The sequence below is a fragment of the Mytilus galloprovincialis genome, chromosome 3 (assembly GCF_965363235.1).
Source record: "Mytilus galloprovincialis chromosome 3, xbMytGall1.hap1.1, whole genome shotgun sequence".
Classification (NCBI taxonomy): Eukaryota; Metazoa; Mollusca; class Bivalvia; order Mytilida; family Mytilidae; genus Mytilus; species Mytilus galloprovincialis.
Window position 1 is genome coordinate 22,385,433 of NC_134840.1, and position 18,877 is coordinate 22,404,309.

General features: G+C 33.4%; 1 protein-coding gene across 2 annotated transcripts in view; it reads right to left on the minus strand.

Moving 5' to 3' along the window:
• The window catches only part of LOC143067431 (uncharacterized), a 36,538-nt gene extending 19,915 nt beyond the window's left edge, over positions 1-16,623 (minus strand). The window contains exons 1-6 of one of the 2 annotated variants that reach the window (XM_076240696.1): positions 16,514-16,623; positions 11,922-12,185; positions 11,294-11,389; positions 1,399-1,582; positions 460-581; positions 20-161 (exon numbers count right to left, since the gene is read on the minus strand). In XM_076240696.1, coding sequence (XP_076096811.1) covers positions 20-161; positions 460-581; positions 1,399-1,582; positions 11,294-11,389; positions 11,922-12,185; positions 16,514-16,550 — 845 coding nt within the window. In that variant the 5' untranslated portion in view covers positions 16,551-16,623. Of the gene's footprint in view, positions 1-19; positions 162-459; positions 582-1,398; positions 1,586-11,293; positions 11,390-11,921; positions 12,186-16,513 lie in introns of both variants that reach the window. The other variant, XM_076240695.1, reaches the window with a different exon arrangement.
• Positions 16,624-18,877: the final 2,254 nt, after the last annotated feature.

Below are 18,877 nucleotides of genomic sequence, written 5' to 3' on the forward strand. Positions count from 1 at the left end.
AAATTTGCAACAATTGTACCTGCAGAATTTGTCAGTTTCACTGAAGACGTCTTTCACTCCAGTAAAATATTTTCCAATGTCTTCACGTATACCATTCAAACATTGTAAAAAAGTGTTTGCTGTTGTCAGTTTTTGCATGCATCCTACATTATCGAGGAAGGCTATAAAAGAAATTTAATACTCAGTTAGAAGAAATATTTATGTAATCGTTACTTGCAACAGACCCAGACATGAATAATATGGACCTATTCAATTGAGAAACTAAACAGCAAAACAATAGTTATAAAAGGTTTTTATCGAAAGTTTACAGCTAGATATGCAATACCTTCACAATTTATATATCTTATCTCAACAGAAAAAAGTATTTCTCTTGAACATTTTGCTTATTACATATATGTGTGTGTGTGCGATTAATTTTAATTGATTTATTTTTGAAAAGATCTGCTTATAATTATTTACCTTTTCTGTCTGTATTACATATAAATCTGGCTCCAGAAAACGCGACATCTCGCTCAAGACGGGCACCTCTCGAACAGGATTCTAACTTAGTTCTCGTGCAAATATCTATGTCTTCAAGAGATCTGCGGAAATTTTATTCGACAAAAATGTTTGAAAATGAATATATCGCCTTTAAAGGGAATATCTTTATCAAACATGTGTGGAATAATTGAAAATATGTGTAAAGCATAACCTTTATTCCTCTTACTTTCATTTTTCATTGTTTGACACCAATGCATTTCTAAATAGACAAAACCAATTTTGCAGGAAAAGTACAAAAAGTTCTTACGAAACCATTTACAATATTAAGTAAGTCTGAAGAAAACAGTTTTAAAAGTGTTTTGTTGTTTTTGGTTGTAGAAGTGAATTGCTGTTCATTTATACAACATTGTACAAGTGGCAACATTTTCAGTTGCTCTGCTTATATGAAAGTAAACATGGCAAATACATACAAACAATGTCTAAAATTTCTCAATAATCATCAAGGTATAAAGAAAATAAGTATTGTCATTCACATAACACTGTCATGTAAAGTGAAAATGTATATTTGATATCGTATTTATTAACCATCACTTTATCTGATGACGTTATCTGGTTATGCCGAAAACGCGTGTTGTGTGTAAGACAATCTGCATATTTTGACTAAAAAATTAATTAACAAAAATACTGAACCTTACATGAAAAATCAAAACAGAAAGTAATTTATCAGATGCCAAAATCAAAAGCTTACTCTAGCGAATTGAAAACAACTGTTTTATTCCTGACTTGGAACAGGCATTTCTTTGCGTAGAAAATGAGGAATTAATCCGGATTTTATTACAGGTAAAACTGTCAAAAATTAGGTTAAAACATATTTTGTCTTCTATTACAGCGAATAAAACTGTGAATATATCTATTTACCTGCATATTAGATCTATCTTCGATGAATCATTGAAACTCGGTATTATAAACAGTGTCACTAAATTTAAATCTTTATCCGGTAAGCATTGAAAAATACGTGTGAAATCACAAATGTTTTGGCCCTCAGAGACACTTGGCGATTCAGTAGTACTAAAAAGATTAATGGTTGTCGGGTTTGTGATGGCTGCTGAAAGTAAAAGATCATAAGTTCACATTCATGATTACATACAATATAAACTAGTATCTCAATTGTTTGTAAAACAATTGAAAGGTCTTTCCTGTAAAAGTGATGTTTTCGTAATGTACTTTGTACGACCTTTCGTTTGATATACGACAAGCATACCTTCTGAAACTTTTCACTTTTATCACTTAATGACCTCATCCGCCTAAATTTTTGAGATCGGAAGTATGATATATGTAACATAGAGTAGATGAGCTTTCATTTGATATGCGACAACGCCATGTTCTAGAAAGTTTGATTTTTGCACTTAATAACCCTATCTTACTCATTTTTGGAGGTCAGGAATTTGATATTTGAAATGTACACATCATGACCTTTCATTTGATATACAACAACCCTATCTTAAAAGAAAATTGATGTTTTGCACTCAATGACCCCATCCAACCCATTTTTGGGAGACGTCAATTTGAAATTTGAAATGTACGCTTTATGGTCTTTCATTTGATATGCGACAACCTTACCATCTGAGAAATTTGAATGTTTGCACTAAATGACCCCACCCGTCCCCCTGGGATGAAAATGGGGTTTAAAATTTTCATTTTTAAGTAGAGTTTATTAAGACCTTCAATTTGATATATCAGATGACCCCATTTGACAAAGTGCAAATAATGATGCAATATCAACTATATAAATAGAAGTTATGAAACTTACAAAGTCAATGCAAAACTTGAAAATTTCAAATTGATTTTTTGGTGTTTTTTTCCATGGAATGCTTTTGGTATTTGGTCAAACATATAACTATGTCAACCTCTTCAATTTCTATAACATTTTAAGTGGTAAGCTCTTGATGAATCAGAAATACATGCCTCCTCTCGCAAAACTTCAAATTGCATTATCTCTAAAACGACAATAGATATCTCAAATCTGTTAAATGATAAATGATCTACAGTTGAAGGACAACATTATAGAATAAGAAATGGGACAATTTCAAAGTTCACCAAGGTCACAATTAATCATCAAATATATGATGCAATACAAAACTTGAGAACCGGAAGTTGTAGAGACATGGGACTATCACCATTCAACTCAGGACCACTTGACCTTTCAAATATCACAAGGTCAAGGTCATAGTATAATGTGAAGGTCAAGGTGAAATTTCATCATGACCTGACATTGACCTCAAATTGAAGGTCTTGTACTACTGATCATCTTTGCAGTTTATAGTAGGTTGATATCTGTTACCTTTAAAAAGATATACACAAAATACTATACTTTTAAGAATCATCCCGTTGTAACTTTTGAACAGACAGGACTCGGACATTTTTGGACTTATCATATAAAATGAAGAGCTCGTCGAGAGGAACATTTTATATCCTGTATGTATGCAGCAAAGTCTTATCGTTTTCCTAATATGTAAGCTTGAAATTGCAGCGTAATTTTATTTTGCACTCAGTGACCTTTGACCTTGACTGCATATTAAAGGTCACATGAATTAAAGATCATTGGTGAAGGTCCCAAGTCTCTACGACTTCTGGTTCTCGAAATACAATTTTTCTAAAATTATGTACAATTTTTCAAGGGGAATAACTCCTTATAAGGGTTAATAACAAAATGATTGTACATGTTCATTAACATTGCTATCTGTTACTGTACATGTTGCCGTTTTCAAATCGATTCTATCTCTTATACTTTTTGAGAAAAATGCAAATGAAAGAAATTGTTTCAAGGGGATATAACTCTCATAAGGAACGATGAAATCCTATTCAGCCTCACATGGTAATACATCATGATGAGATCTACATTATGTCCAATTAAGGTCATGATATCTTTAAAAACAACGAGGGAGGGCCATGTTGAAAAAAATCAATAAAAGGGAGATAACTCCTGAAGGGGATGATGAAATCCTTAACAGGGTCATTTGGTAATACATCTTGGTGAGGTCTAGCAATGGTCCATATTTGGTCTTAATAACTCCAATAGAAACGAGGGCAGGCCATGTCAAACAAATGTTGGAAGAAAAAAAAGAAAAAGAAAAAACTAGTATCTCAATTGTTTGTAAAACAATTGAAAGGTCTTTCCTGTAAAAGTGATGTTTTCGTAATGTAGCTTGTACGACCTTTCGTTTGATTTACGACAAGCATACCTTCTGAAACTTTCCACTTTTTACACTTCATGACCTCATCCGCCTACATTTTTGAGATCGGAATTATGATATATATAACGCTGAGTAGATGAGATTTCATTTGATATGCGACAACGCCATGTTCTAGAAAGTTTGATTTTTGCACTTAATAACCCAATCCAAGTAATTTTTGGAGGTCGGGAATTTGATATTTCAAATATACACATCATGACCTTTCATTTGATATACAACAACCCTATCTTAAAAGAAAATTTATGTTTTGTACTCAATGACCCCATCCAACCCATTTTTGGGAGACGTCAATTTGAAATTTGAAATGTACACTTTATTTTCTTTCATTTGATATGCGACAACCTTACCATCTGAGAAATTTGATTGTTTGCACTAAATGACCCCACCCGTCCCCCTGGGATGAAAAGGTGGTTTAAAATTTTCATTTTTAAGTAGAGTTTAATAAGACCTTCAATTTGATATATCAGATGACCCCATTTGACAAAGTGCAAAAAATGATGCAATATCAAATATATAAATAGAAGTTATGAAACTTACGAAGTCAATGCAAAACTTGAAAATTTCAAATTGATTTTTTGGTGTTTTTTTCCATGGAATGTTTTTAGTATTTGGTCAATCATATAACTATGTTAACCTCTTCAATTTATAAAACATTTTAAGTGGTAAGCTCTTGTTGATTCAGAAATACATGCCTCCGCTCGCAAAACTTCAAATTGCATTATCTCTATAACGATAATAGATATCTCTAATCTGTTAAATGATAAATGATCTACAGTTGAAGGACAACATTATAGAAAAAGAATTGGGACAATATCAAAGTTCACCAAGGTCACAATTAATCATCAAATATATGATGCAATACCAAACTTAAGAACCGGAAGTCGTAGAGACATGGGACTACCACCATTCAACTCAGGACCACTTAACCTTTCAAATATCACAAGGTCAAGGTCATTGTATACTGTGAAGGTCAAGGTGAAATTTCGTCATGACCTGACATTGACCTCAAATTGAAGGTCTTGTACTACTGATCATCTTTGCAGTTTATAGTAGGTTGATATCTGTTACCTTTAAAAAGATATACACACAATACTATACGTTTAAGACTTATCCCGTTGCAACTTTTGAACAGACGGTCGGACATTTTTGGACTTATGGTATAAAATGTAGAGCTCGTCGAGAACAACATTTTATACGCTGTATGTATGCAGCAAAGTCTTATCGTTTTCCTAATATGTAAGCTTGAAATTGCAGCTTAATTTTTTTTTGCACTCGATGACCTTTGACCTTAGGTGCATATTAAAGGTCATATGAATTTAAGATTATTGGTGAAGGTTCCAAGTCTCTATGACTTCCGGTTCTCGAAATAGAACTTTTGAAAAATTATTTTAAATTTTTAAAGGGAAATAACTCCATATAAGGGTTAGTAACAAATTAATTGTTTATGTTTATAAACATTGCCATCTGTTCTAATACATGCTGTTATTTTCAATTCAATTCTATCTGTAATACTTTTTGAGAAAAATGCAAATAAAAGAAATTGCTTCAAGGGGATACAACTCTCAAAGGGGATGATGAAATCTTATGCAGCCTCATATGGTAATACATCATGATGAGATCTACATATTGTCCAAATAAAGTCATGATATCTTTTAACACATTTGTGGGGGACCATGTTGAAAAAAATCAATAAAAGGGAGATTACTTCTAAAGGGGATGGTGAAATCCTACAAAAGTTCATCTGGTAAAAGTTCATGTTTAGGTCTATCGATGATTCAATTTTGGTATTGATAACTCCAATAGAAGCGGTAGGAGGGCGTGCCAAAAAAATGCTGGAAGAAAAAAAAGAAAAACTAGTATCTCAATTGTTTGTAGAACAATTGAAAGGTCTTTCCTGTAAAAGTGATGTTTTCGTAATGTACCTTGTACGAGCTTTCGTTTGATATACGACAAGCATACCTTCTGAAACTTTCCACTTTTAACACTTAATGACCTCATCCGCCTACAATTTTGAGATCGGAATTATGATATAAATAACATAGAGTAGATGAGCTTTCATTTGATATGCAACAACTCTATGTTCTAGAAAGTTTGATTTTTGCACTTAATAACCCTATCCAACTAATTTTTGGAGGTCGGGATTTGATATTCCCAATGTACACATCATGACCTTTCATTTGATATACAACAACCCTATCTTAAAAGAAAATTTATTTTTTGCACTCAGTGACCCCATCCAACCCATTTTTGGGAGACGTCAATTTTAAATTTGAAATGTACGTTTTATGTTCTTTCATTTGATATGCGACAACCTTACCATCTGAGAAATTTGAATGTTTGCACTAAATGACCCCACCCGTCCTCCTGTGATGAAAAGGGGGTTTAAAATTTTTTATTTTTAAGTAGAGTTTATTTAGACCTTCAATTTGATATATCAGATAACCCCATTTGATAAAGTGCAAAAAATGATGCAATATCAACTATATAAATAGCAGTTATGAAACTTACAAAGTCAATGCAAAACTTGAAAATTTCAAATTGAATTTTTGGTGTTTTTTTTCCATGGAATGTTTTTGGTATTTGGTCAAACATAGAACTATGTTAACCTCTTCAATTTCTAAAACATTTTAAGAGGTACGCTCTTGTTGATTCAGAAATACATGCCTCCGCTCGCAAAACTTCAAACTGCATTATCTCTAAAACGACAATAGAGATTCCGTATATCGTCAAGTTATTGGAATTCCAATGGGGACTAACTGTGCACCACTTATTGCGGACCTGTTTTTGTATTGTTATGAGTTACAATTTATGACTAAAATTAGCAAAGACCCATCAAAACAACATTTGATACAAAAATTTAACAATACTTTTAGATATTTGGATGATATATTGGCTCTAAATAATGACGACTTCAGTATGTATACTAAAGAAATTTATCCTGTAGAACTTACTTTAAATAAAGCTAATGATAACAATGACCACTGCCCTTTCCTCGATCTTGATATCTATATCATAAACGGGAAGCTTAATACAAAAATTTATGATAAAAGAGATGATTTTTCATTTCCTATTGTTAATTATCCATTTTTAGATGGTGACGTTCCCTTGTCACCATCTTATGGTGTTTATATATCTCAACTTGTACGATTCGCTCGTGTATGTAACAATGTATTAGATTTTAGCGAGAGAAATTTATGTATTACTGAAAAATTATTACACCAGGGTTTTCGATATCACAAACTGGTCAAAACATTTACTAAATTTTATCACCGGTATAAGGAAATAATTCGTAAATATAACTCAACATGCAGACATCTTATACGTTCAGGTATTTCACATCCAAAATTTTATGGAAATATTCTTTATAAAGCACAAAAATGTCAGTATTCTCCTCAGAAACTAACAAAACCTTTAAATAGACTTATTAAAAGGGGATATAGTTACGATACTGTTGTCAGGTCATTAAAGATTGCATATTTTGGCTTTAACATTGATTCACTGATAGGGTCTTTGCATCGGAACTAAACACATTTATTTCTAAAAAAACAGTTGTTGGCATGACACGGGTTATGTTCTTCTCATATATTTTATGATAGTATGATACTAAACCCCTAACGGGAGGGATTGTACCTGATATTCATATGATGAAGACATAATCTTTCAATCAGTTTAATTGAGGTCTGGAGCTGGCATGTCAGTTAACTGCTAGTAGTCAGTTGTTATTTATGTATTATTGTCATTTTATTTATTTTCTTTTGTTACATCTTTTGACATCAGACTCGGACCTCTCTTGAACTGAATTTTAATGTGCGTATTGTTATTCTTTTACTTTTCTACATTGGCTAGAGGTATAGGGGGAGGGTTGAGATCTCATAAACATGTTTAACCCCGCCGCAATTTTGCGCCTGTCCCAAGTCAGGAGCCTCTGGCCTTTGTTAGTCTTGTATGATTTTAAATTTTAGTTTCTTGTGTATAATTCGGAGTTTAGTATGACGTCCACTATCACTGTACTATTATGCATATTTTAGGGGCCAGCTGAAGGACACCTACGGGTGCGGGAATTCTCGCTACATTGAAGACCCATTGGTTGCCTTCGGCTGTTGTTTGCTCTATGGTCGGGTGGTTGTCGCTTTGACATATTCACCATTTCCTTTCTCAATTTTAATAGATATCTCAAATCTGTTAAATGATAAATGATCTACAGTTGAAGGACATCATTATAGAAAAAGAATTGGGACAATTTCAAAGTTCACCAAGGTCACAATTAATCATCAAATATATGATGCAATACCAAACTTAAGAACCGGAAGTCGTAGAGACATGGGACTAGCACCATTCAACTCAGGACCACTTGACCTTTCAAATATCACAAGGTCAAGGTCATAGTATAATGTGAAGGTCAAGGTGAAATTTCATCATGACCTGACATTGACCTCATATTGAAGGTCTTGAATTACTGATCATCTTTGCAGTTTATAGTAGGTTGATATCTGTGACCTTTAAAAAGATGTACACAAAATACTATACTTTTAAGAATCATCCCGTTGTAACTTTTGAACAGACGGTCGGACATTTTTGGGCTTATTATATAAAATGTAGAGCTCGTCGAGAGGAACATTTTATACGCTGTATGTAAGCAGCAAAGTCTTATCGTTTTCCTAATATGTAAGCTTGAAATTGCAGCGTAATTTTATTTTGCACACTGTGACCTTTGACCTTGGGTGCATATTAAAGGTCACATGAATTAAAGATTATTGGTGAAGGTCCCAAGTCTCTACGACTTCCGGTTCTGGAAATACAATTTTTCTAAAAGTGTACACAATATTTCAAGGGGAATAACTCCTTATAAGGGTTAATAACAAAATGATTGTATATGTTCATTAACATTGCCATCTGTTCCTGTACATGTTGCCGTTTTCAAATCAATTCTATCTCTTATACTTTTTGAGAAAAATGCAAAGGAAAGAAATTGTTTCAAGGGGATATAACTCTCATAGGGGACAATAAAATCCTATTCAACCTCATATGGTAATAAATCATGATGAGATCTACCTATTGTCCAAATAATGTCACGATATCTTTAAAAACAACGAGGGGGTGCCGTGTTGAAAAAAATCAATAAAAGGGAGATAACTTCTAAAGAAGATGATGAAATCCTTAACAGGGTCATTTGGTAAAACTGCATGATGAGGTCTATCAATAGTCCATATTTGGTCTTGGTAACTTTCACAAAAAGAAGGGGCGGGCATGTCAAAAAAATGTTGGAAGAAAAAAAAGAAAAAAAAGAAAAAAAAAAAACATTAGAAAAACAATAAGGTCTTTCCTCGCGGAGAGGAAAGACCTTAAAAAACATTAGAAAAACAATAAGGTCTTTCCTCGCGGAGAGGAAAGACCTTAAAAACGGAAGAAAAACAATAAGGTCTTTCCTCACGAAGGGGAAAGACCTTAATAAAATAGAATAGGTGGTATGATTGCCATGGAGGCAACTCTTCACGACACAGAAATCACCGTACAGCCTTCAACAATACGTAAAGCCTATTTCATTTTTACATGTAACATCATACAGATATAAGAAGATGGGATATGAGCGCCAACGAAACAGCATCAATTCTCGCCATATGATTTTTAATACAAAGTATAAATTTTAAACCATTCAAAAATATCATGGCAGTAAAGAAAAGTCATATTTCAATAGTAGACCTGTACTATTTATTTTGCAGACAGTTTTCAAAGTTCAAAAATATGAATCGCTTCTCAAAATGAAAAATAACTTTCCACTGTATGTCTAGGAGTATGCAATAACATAATAATAATACTCAAATCTAAATAATGTCCGTTTCCGTCCGAAATTTGAGTCCTTCGATAATTCAATACAATCACTTTGTGTACATAAAGATGGAATTTTGTAATACTGTCTAATTAGTATACTGGTTTGCTTTTTCAAATATAACAACTTTATGAATCTGGCCAACTAAACAGTACGTTGAAAACAATAGGAATCAATAAATGCAAACGGAAAGTAAGTATTTTATCGACTTGGAAGAATCTTCAGTGGTGAATACATCGGCCGTTATCAACTTCCTGAATCCTAGGTGATTTCAAGTAGCAATGGTTGAGGTCAAAGTCATGGAATATGAGAAACGAATGCAGTACAGATCCTTTTTTTTTTTTTTACATATGTTGCTCATTTCTATGAATTACCTGTACCTATCTGATTTTTGTTCCCTTTCAATTGCGTGTAAAATTGTCTAAAAATACAAGAGAACACAATTGGAGCATACCTCTGACAATAAGATCCAGTCTCGAAAAATCGGTACAATGAGGACATGATTTGGTATAACTTATGTAATGAGAGTCCACTGGTAAGAGATGGTATACTAAACAAAACCCGACAGTAGGAAAGTGTTGTCATTGATGCTTGTTTCAGAGGAGAGGAAATTAAAAAAAAAATCAGCCGTTATGATCGATAATTGCCTCTGACGGTCTTGATTTCCATTCGATCGAAACAAAATGATACCGGTTTAGTTTGATCAGTTTTAACGAAGACCATCCATAATTATAACTTATAACTTTGCTTCAGGTATTGTGTGTAGTCTTCGAGATAAAGATGAGAATAGGAATTTCATCTTGTTCAGTCTCCAAACATGTTACCCGATCAATGCGAAATGTTGATTTTCTTAGAGGGTTTTGGTTATCATGTCTTGGACTTTCGTTGTCGTTGGGTTGCTATGCCATTGTTATATGCCTCACATCTCTTTTTGCCATATAATAACAGTTTTCTAACAACTGTTTTACTTTTGGGAAAAATTATTCAAAACTTAATCAATTGACTGTATGAAACATATCACATGGTAACCAAACTAAAGATTTCATTATTGAACAAACGTGTTATTTCATAGGTTGTGCGTCGTGTTGGTTCAGGTTGCAGATCTGTTGGTTCTGGTTGGGAAGTTGGTTCAGGTTCTGGGCCTACTGTCACTAAATAATTGAATTTGAAAAACCTTTATTTTTAGCGGTTATTCGTGTTATACACTTATTGAGGCTCGGGATTATTTTATTCTTTGGGAATTCCTGGTTCAGCGTTTACTTTTCATGAATTAGTTTAAACATATTAATTTATAGTGGATTGGGAAACAAGTTTTGCAACTTTTATTAATCCCTTTCCACTTTGCGGGTGCGAGTACTGCCTTAAAGCGGCATTAGCCTGCTCTTTTTCGAAATCTACAAGGATGCCATTAACGTGCAAGAGATATGGCTCTCTCTTAACACGGATCAGCCATTATCGTCCCCTTTCGACGGAAATGGTTCCTGCTCCTAACCAAAAACTTCCTCTCTATCATGCTTCTGAAATGAGATTTGTCACATACACTAGACACCAAACCATTGGAAGCAAAATACACTAAATATTTTACTTCACCTAAACGTAGTTCTTAAGAGCTAAAAGTAACATCTAACCCCATTTAAGGTCAACTTTGCATGAAAGAGTTAACGGGGTAAGTTCTACAATTGTTTTAATATTTCCTTATTGTGCAAAGAAAACAAAATGATTCGATACTTACGAATAACAGAAACTTCTACTGACTTTTCCGCTAAAACCTGGTCATTTTGAGAGTGAATCTCACAACTGAAAAATCCATCATGCTCTTCCTTTATCCCTAAAAAAAAGTGAGTGTGTTTATTATGTACATTATGGGTTTTGCTCATTCATCAAGAATTGCTTTTTTATGTGTCCCTTTATTGGTTATGTACAAGTATCTATTTAATGAACTGAAAATTTACAGAATGAAAGTAAAATTGCAATCTTTCAGTATAAATAATATTTGAAGTCAAGTGAAATGTACTATACCATTTGTGGCTGTACATAGATTTGAATACTATGCTAAAATGGCTGTTTTTTAATTAAAAAAAAATACTTATTACTTTTAGACTTTTATAAATTAGCAACCATTTACCTTTACCGAGCATCCAAATTCACCATCGTTTTTTTTTTCTTGTGTTTTGTTGGGTTTGTATTCTTTGTAGGTTTTTTTTATATAGAATTCCTTCTTTCTTAATGTACTTTCCTGCTCAGTATTTTAAGACTAGGTTTTGTTTTTGTCTTTTCGTCCTAATGTCGCCTTTCTTCAGCTTCTGATTAATATTGTCTTTATATATTCATACGTGTTAAAGGGTATTAAAGTTACATACCTTGAAGAAATTGTAGTGTAAATATAAGGCCTGTTGCATTAGCATCTAGTCTAATATCATATTCGTGCTCAAAACGACTTTCAACATTTGCAAGCGTTGATAGTCTAAGCTGTGAACCATCCCTGTCTATTTTTTGCCATGTCAAGGGATTCATAACTAGGAAAGTTGCGCTCTCCTCGGTATAACATTGTAAATCTGGTTTATCACCAATTTGTACATTTATATGTTCTGTGTTGAGCTCCAGATGAATTACAGCATTTGCCACTGAAAAAAAGTTCTACTCAATAGTACCCTGATAATATTTATTTTGTCGTTTCAATATCAACAAATACATCTTAATTGATTATAATACACCATAATATATTTTCCCAATGTTTGCAGCTCGAAAACAGGGATATCTTCTTCGTTTTTTATGTCTGTTACGTGGTAACAAATTAACCGAAACCCCTCATCTCATTTTATTATAACTAGAAGACATGTGCCCGCGAAATCGCGGGCATATACACTTTGTGAACTGTTGTAGGATGATTTTTTGTAAAAGATATTATGTATGTAGAATAACATAAAAGGTATCAAAAGCCCTCTCCCTTTTCCAAAGTCCGATATTTGTTTCCTTTCTGTTAATTTCAATTATATTCGTGTTTCTGGCCTACGACCACAATTATTCTTTTCCTTTGCTACACTGATTCTTTTGGTAAAAGTCAAATCAAATTAAAAATTTGCACCGTTTCAAACATGAAATAAATGTAACTGCTTATATATAGACCATTATTAGTCTTAAAAATATGCTTCTATGACAATCCATCAGTGATTTTTTTTTTTGAGAGCCTTATTAACATGCCAATGGTAGGATTTGAATCATGTATATACATAAATGACTAATACCGACTAAGGCTAATTTGAGGGGTTGTCGGAGGGGTCCTGATCCCGATATCCCGAGATGCAGAATTTAAAGAAATTCATATTCCGAAATTGAAAAATATATTCTCGGATCCCGTAAGGATCAATCCCAAATCCCGCTTAAAAACACCCGATCCCGACACCCCGAAAAAGGTCCTGCCTCCTTTAATGTTTACCTAACTTTCATTTTTGCCAAATCACTATTTTCCCTTTTAACAATAAATTTTCATGCCCCAATTATGGGCATTATGTTTTCTAGTCTGTGCATCCGTGCGTTCGTTTGTTCGGTCGTTCGTCCGTCCGTCTCGTCCGCCTGTCCCACTTCATTTAAAAAATTTTGGTCGAGGTAGTTTTAGATGAAGTTGAGCATGTTTTACTTATTTTAATATATATGCAAGTGGTATGACCCCTTAAATAGTAAACATTTCAAAGAAAACAGTAAACAGAATCAGGGACTTTCTATCCTAACATAGAAATTTCCTGACAGAATACAGAGAGTCTCTATATATTAAAGTAGTATAATCGTAGTTTACATGTAGATAAACGCGAAAAATATTTGTCCCCTCTTAGTAGGTATAATAGTTGTGATTCTTGCGATCTAAACACCATAATATGGAGAATGCTCTACGATTGGTTGTACTTGTGTCACATGTTTTACTTATTTTAATATATATGCAACTGGTATGAACCCTTAAATAGTAAACATTTTAAAAAAAGTAGCCAGAATACAGAGAGTCTCTATATATTAAAGTAGTATAATCGTAGTTTACATACATAGATAAACACGAAAAATAATTGTCATCTCTTAAGGAAGTAAAATAGTTGTGATTCTTGCGATCTAAACACCATGATATGGAGTACGCTCTGATTGGCTTATCTATTTTTCATTTTTGTTATCTATCATACGATTGGTTGTATTTGTCCATGTTTCAAACCGGAAGTCTTAAGTCAGTCTGATGACGGAATCATATCCGGACTCCTTTTTTGTCGTTTTTCTCCCAAAATAACTCAGTCTGAATAATCATAAGAATGGATGACAAATGCGACTATGCATGTTACCTATAGGACACAAAGGCATGATGATTGATTTATTGTGGAAGGAAGAGAAGCGACACCCAAAATGAGGTCTTCTCGTTTAATAGTATAGATAATATTTGTTAAGGTGATAATGAATGTCTCGAGCTTATCCGCCCTCTTGTCCAAAAAAATCCTCCAGTATTTTTTTTGTCAGCTTCCTTGTTTGTACGAAATATACCTGTATTTAACAATAACATCAACTGATGTTTTGTAACAATCATATTTCTCTCACGTTTTCTCCAACATTATCTATACTATTAAACGAGAAGACCTCATTTTTGGGTGTCGCTTCTCTTCCTTCCACAATAAATCAATCATCATGCCTTTGTGTCCTATATGTAACATGCAGAAGACCTCATTTTTGGGTGTCGCTTCTCTTCCTTCCACAATAAATCAATCATCATGCCTTTGTGTCCTATAGGTAACATGCATAGTCGCATTTGTCATCCATTCTTATGATTATTCAGACTGAGTTATTTTGGGAGAAAAACGACAAAAAAGGAGTCCGGATATGATTCCGTCATCAGACTGACTTAAGACTTCCGGTTTGAAACATGGACAAATACAACCAATCGTATGATAGATAACAAAAATGAAAAATAGATAAGCCAATCAGAGCGTACTCCATATCATGGTGTTTAGATCGCAAGAACCACAACTATTATACCTACTAAGAGGGGACAAATATTTTTCGCGTTTATCTACATGTAAACTACGATTATACTACTTTAATATATAGAGACTCTGTATTCTGTCAGGGAATTTCTATGTTAGGATAGAAAGTCCCTGATTCTGTTTACTGTTTTCTTTGAAATGTTTACTATTTAAGGGGTCATACCACTTGCATATATATTAAAATAAGTAAAACATGCTCAACTTCATCTAAAACTACCTCGACCAAAATTTTTTAAATGAAGTGGGACAGGCGGACGAGACGGACGGACGAACGACCGAACAAACGAACGCACGGATGCACAGACTAGAAAACATAATGCCCATAATTGGGGTATGAAAATTTATTGTTAAAAGGGAAAATAGTGATTTGGCAAAAATGAAAGTTAGGTAAACATTAAAGGAGGCAGGACCTTTTTCGGGGTGTCGGGATCGGGTGTTTTTAAGCGGGATTTGGGATTGATCCTTACGGGATCCGAGAATATATTTTTCAATTTCGGGATATGAATTTCTTTAAATTCTGCATCTCGGGATATCGGGATCAGGACCCCTCCGACAATCCCTCAAATTAGCCTTAGTCGGTATTAGTCATTTATGTATATACATGATTCAAATCCTACCATTGGCATGTTAATAAGGCTCTCAAAAAAAAAAACACTGATGGATTGTCATAGAAGCATATTTTTAAGACTAATAATGGTCTATATGTAAGCAGTTACATTTATTTCATGTTTGAAACGGTGCAAATTTTTAATTTGATTTGACTTTTACCAAAAGAAGCAGTGTAGCAAAGGAAAAGAATAATTGTGGTCGTAGGCCAGAAACACGAATATAATTGAATTTAACAGAAAGGAAACAAATATCGGACTTTGGAAAAGGGAGAGGGCTTTTGATACCTTTTATGTTATTCTCCATACATAATATCTTTTACAAAAAAATCATCCTACAACAGTTCACAAGCTGTATATGCCCGCGATTTCGCGGGTGTCTTCTAGTATATATAATACTTCGTAGTTTTTTTCTTTTCTTTCAAAGGTTTTAGAATTGGTTAAATTCCGTATGCATTTGTCTCTATAATTGTCAAATTAAGATAGCTATAAAGAAAACAATAGAAGTGCCAATTTTGGTGCGTATGAAAGTTTGTCGTTACTGTGCTGCATGATACCAAAATATCTTAGATTTCTAAGACTAAGTGGCAACAAATAATGAAGAGCCGAAACACAACAGTACATGAAACCAAATATTTGCATATTTTGAAAATGTATTTCTCCTTCGAGGTGGTAAAATTATTTCTGAATCTACAGTAACCATAGAATTTAACAAACCTCAAATTTTACTGCAACAGATGCGCATTTCGAAAGTCTCAGTGAATCATACTCGAGTACAAGTGGCAACCCAAATCCTTACTCAAGCTTTTATGAGCTGATAAACCGAAAAGGAAAAAGGTATTAATTCGGACAGAGATTTAAAGAAATGAAAGGGGCAGATACATTCCTTAATTTATTATGAAATCCTCAGTTGTTTTTTTTTTTTAAACAATATCCTTATTTCCAGTCCTAAGTATCAAAGTACTCAGATACTGCGCTACTGATGCAAATGCCATTCTATATTTTCCTGTAAGTACAGAGCTGGATGATAAAACGTACAAGTATTACTGTCTCTGTCAAATTGAAATGGACATTTGACAATCAAAAGCAATTTGAGACAAATTTCCATACCCTCTGTTTTAATTTCATTTTCGTACACTGGTCTTTTAACACCATTTTATACACAGACTACAAACCTTTGTAACGTTACGAGTCTGCTGTTCATGATTTATTTATATTCGTAGCATTTATAAACAAAAAAATAATAATCAGTGTCTTTTGTTAATTTTTGTATGCAAATTTGTACATATACATGTATGTTAAATTTAAAATCAATGTTTTAATGTTATCTCTTACCTGAAAACGACAGAAGATAATAGAGTAAGGCTGTCATTTTAGTAAATAGTTTTATTAGAAAACATTTCAATTTATATTACTATCAAGGCCCTTCCTGGACACTTCCGGGCCCTTCCTGCATCTTGTTTACAAATGAAAAACTTTACATATACAAAAATAATACAAGTCACATCCCGTAAACCACAAATCATGTCACAAACATTTAACAAATAAATTTTGTGTAATTGCAAACAATTGAAAAGCTCTTTTTCTCTTATGGGGAGAGAAATGATAAGATTCATTTTGTGCATTTTAGGAATGACCGTTCTTTGAAAAACTGAATTATTTTCCTCTTTGATGTGACATTGTCACAACTCAAAGACGTAGATAACTGTTGAAATAGTTATATTGTTAAACACTTACAGTTTTTGGTAAATATGAAATGATAGATGTCAATCCCTATAAGACAGGTATCACGTGTTGCGAATCACTTGACTTCATTTGTCGTGAAAGTTAAATTTTTGGTTTTGCAATGTCTTGATTACATCAATCTTCAGTTTTGATTTTTATTTTAGCGCCAATAGGTTAAAAGGGCATCTCTATCCCCTATTTTCTTTCTAATTTATCCTTGTATAAAGTATCTAACTATTTGTAATGAGGTTGAGAGTTAAAACTAAACTTTAATATTCAAATCCCGGTAGAATTTTTCAACTTTTAAAAAGTTGACAAGTGTGTCTGAGTGAAGCAAATACGGGAGAAGTTGCTCTCTATGTACTTAATTTCTTGTTTGTATGACCAGTATTTACGTCAAACAGATGCGTAGCTTTTCTTCCTAAGCAAATATTTGCATTTTATGCGTTATTGATATAACGGATATCACAGCGTACATGTATGGTTTTCATATATCCGGATCATGTAGTGCAATAAGACTATAAAATTTACAACTATTGTAATTTCGAAATCGCGTTGAGTTCAAAACACTATTTATCGTTTATATAGAATCGTATAAGTACTTATTGTTATAAATGTTTCGTCTTCAGTTCTGCATGAAAGTTCGTATATTTCAGTCAACCTGCCACGTATGGCCAGTATTAACTGGAATGAAGAGTACACTCTGAAGCGTATCGGATCCTATGTCGTAGACTATTATATGCAGATTATTTTTTGGGGGTTTTCAAAGTGTCTGGTCGTTTTAGTGTTTGCTGAGAAGATGGTTTCTATATTATGATCCGATATTCGTGGAGACCAAATTAAAGGGCATAAACATTTGACATTACAAACAGATTCAGTGTGTTAACAGTCCTTCCTGAGTCGGTGGCAAGTGATATAGCACTATGGTTTTCTTTTTTTCAAGGCCACGATCAAAAGCTTTATCTATTGACGAACAATGACTCTTTTGAGCTTTTACATCATCTTTTACAAACGAAACATTTAAAACAATATAAAAAAAGAAGATGTTGTATGATTGCCAATGAGACAACTATCCACAAAAGACCAAAATGACACAGACATTAACAAGTATAGGTCACCGTACGGCCTTCAACAATGAGCAAAGCCCATACCGCATAGTGAGCTATAAAAGGCCCCGATAAGACAATGTAAAACAATTCAAACGAGAAAACTAACGGCCTTATTTATGTAAAAAAATAAAGCAGGTTTATTACAAATTTGAAAACAAGCATACCAATCACAATTAATAAAACCAAAGCATGACATGAAAGATGTTCTAAATAAATGACTTGAAATAATAAGTATGTTATACTACTGTGACAAAAATGCAGTTTAGGCATAAGACAATATTTGTAATTTATCGTTGAACTGTTATCCATAATAAATTACCCGTTTGAACAATGCGTTAACGAATAATACATATAAAATCAGTCTTTTATCCTTGGTTGTTATGAGACGCGTTAATTGTTGCTAGGGTGCTCTCTTCGAGGTCCGCGCTCTTGGTATATATATATATATATATATATAAAGACACCGATTCATTGTGTAAGTTCGCTCATTTTATTAATTGGCCGTCGACGGATGAACATCGGAAAGTGAATACCAGCCAAGAAAGTAGTTTAAAAGGAAAGTTTGTAAACCTAGTTTGAGTTGAAAGCTTGTGTTTTTGAAGCAAGCGGTTTTTTAAAGTCTTTACGATTGTTGCAAGCTACCGGGTTGTTCCGATACTGTAATTTCCCTCGGGAATGGTCGCAGTCCCTCGAACAGGTGGTCTGTAATAGTCTGGTGACTTTTGTGCTTCGGAGTCTAAGTATTACAATTATTGCAAGCTATCGCGTTGTTCCGAAACTGTAATTTCCCTCGGGAATGGTCGCAGTCCCTCGAACAGATAGCTTGTAATAATCTGGTGACTTAGGTGCTCCGGAGACTAGGTGC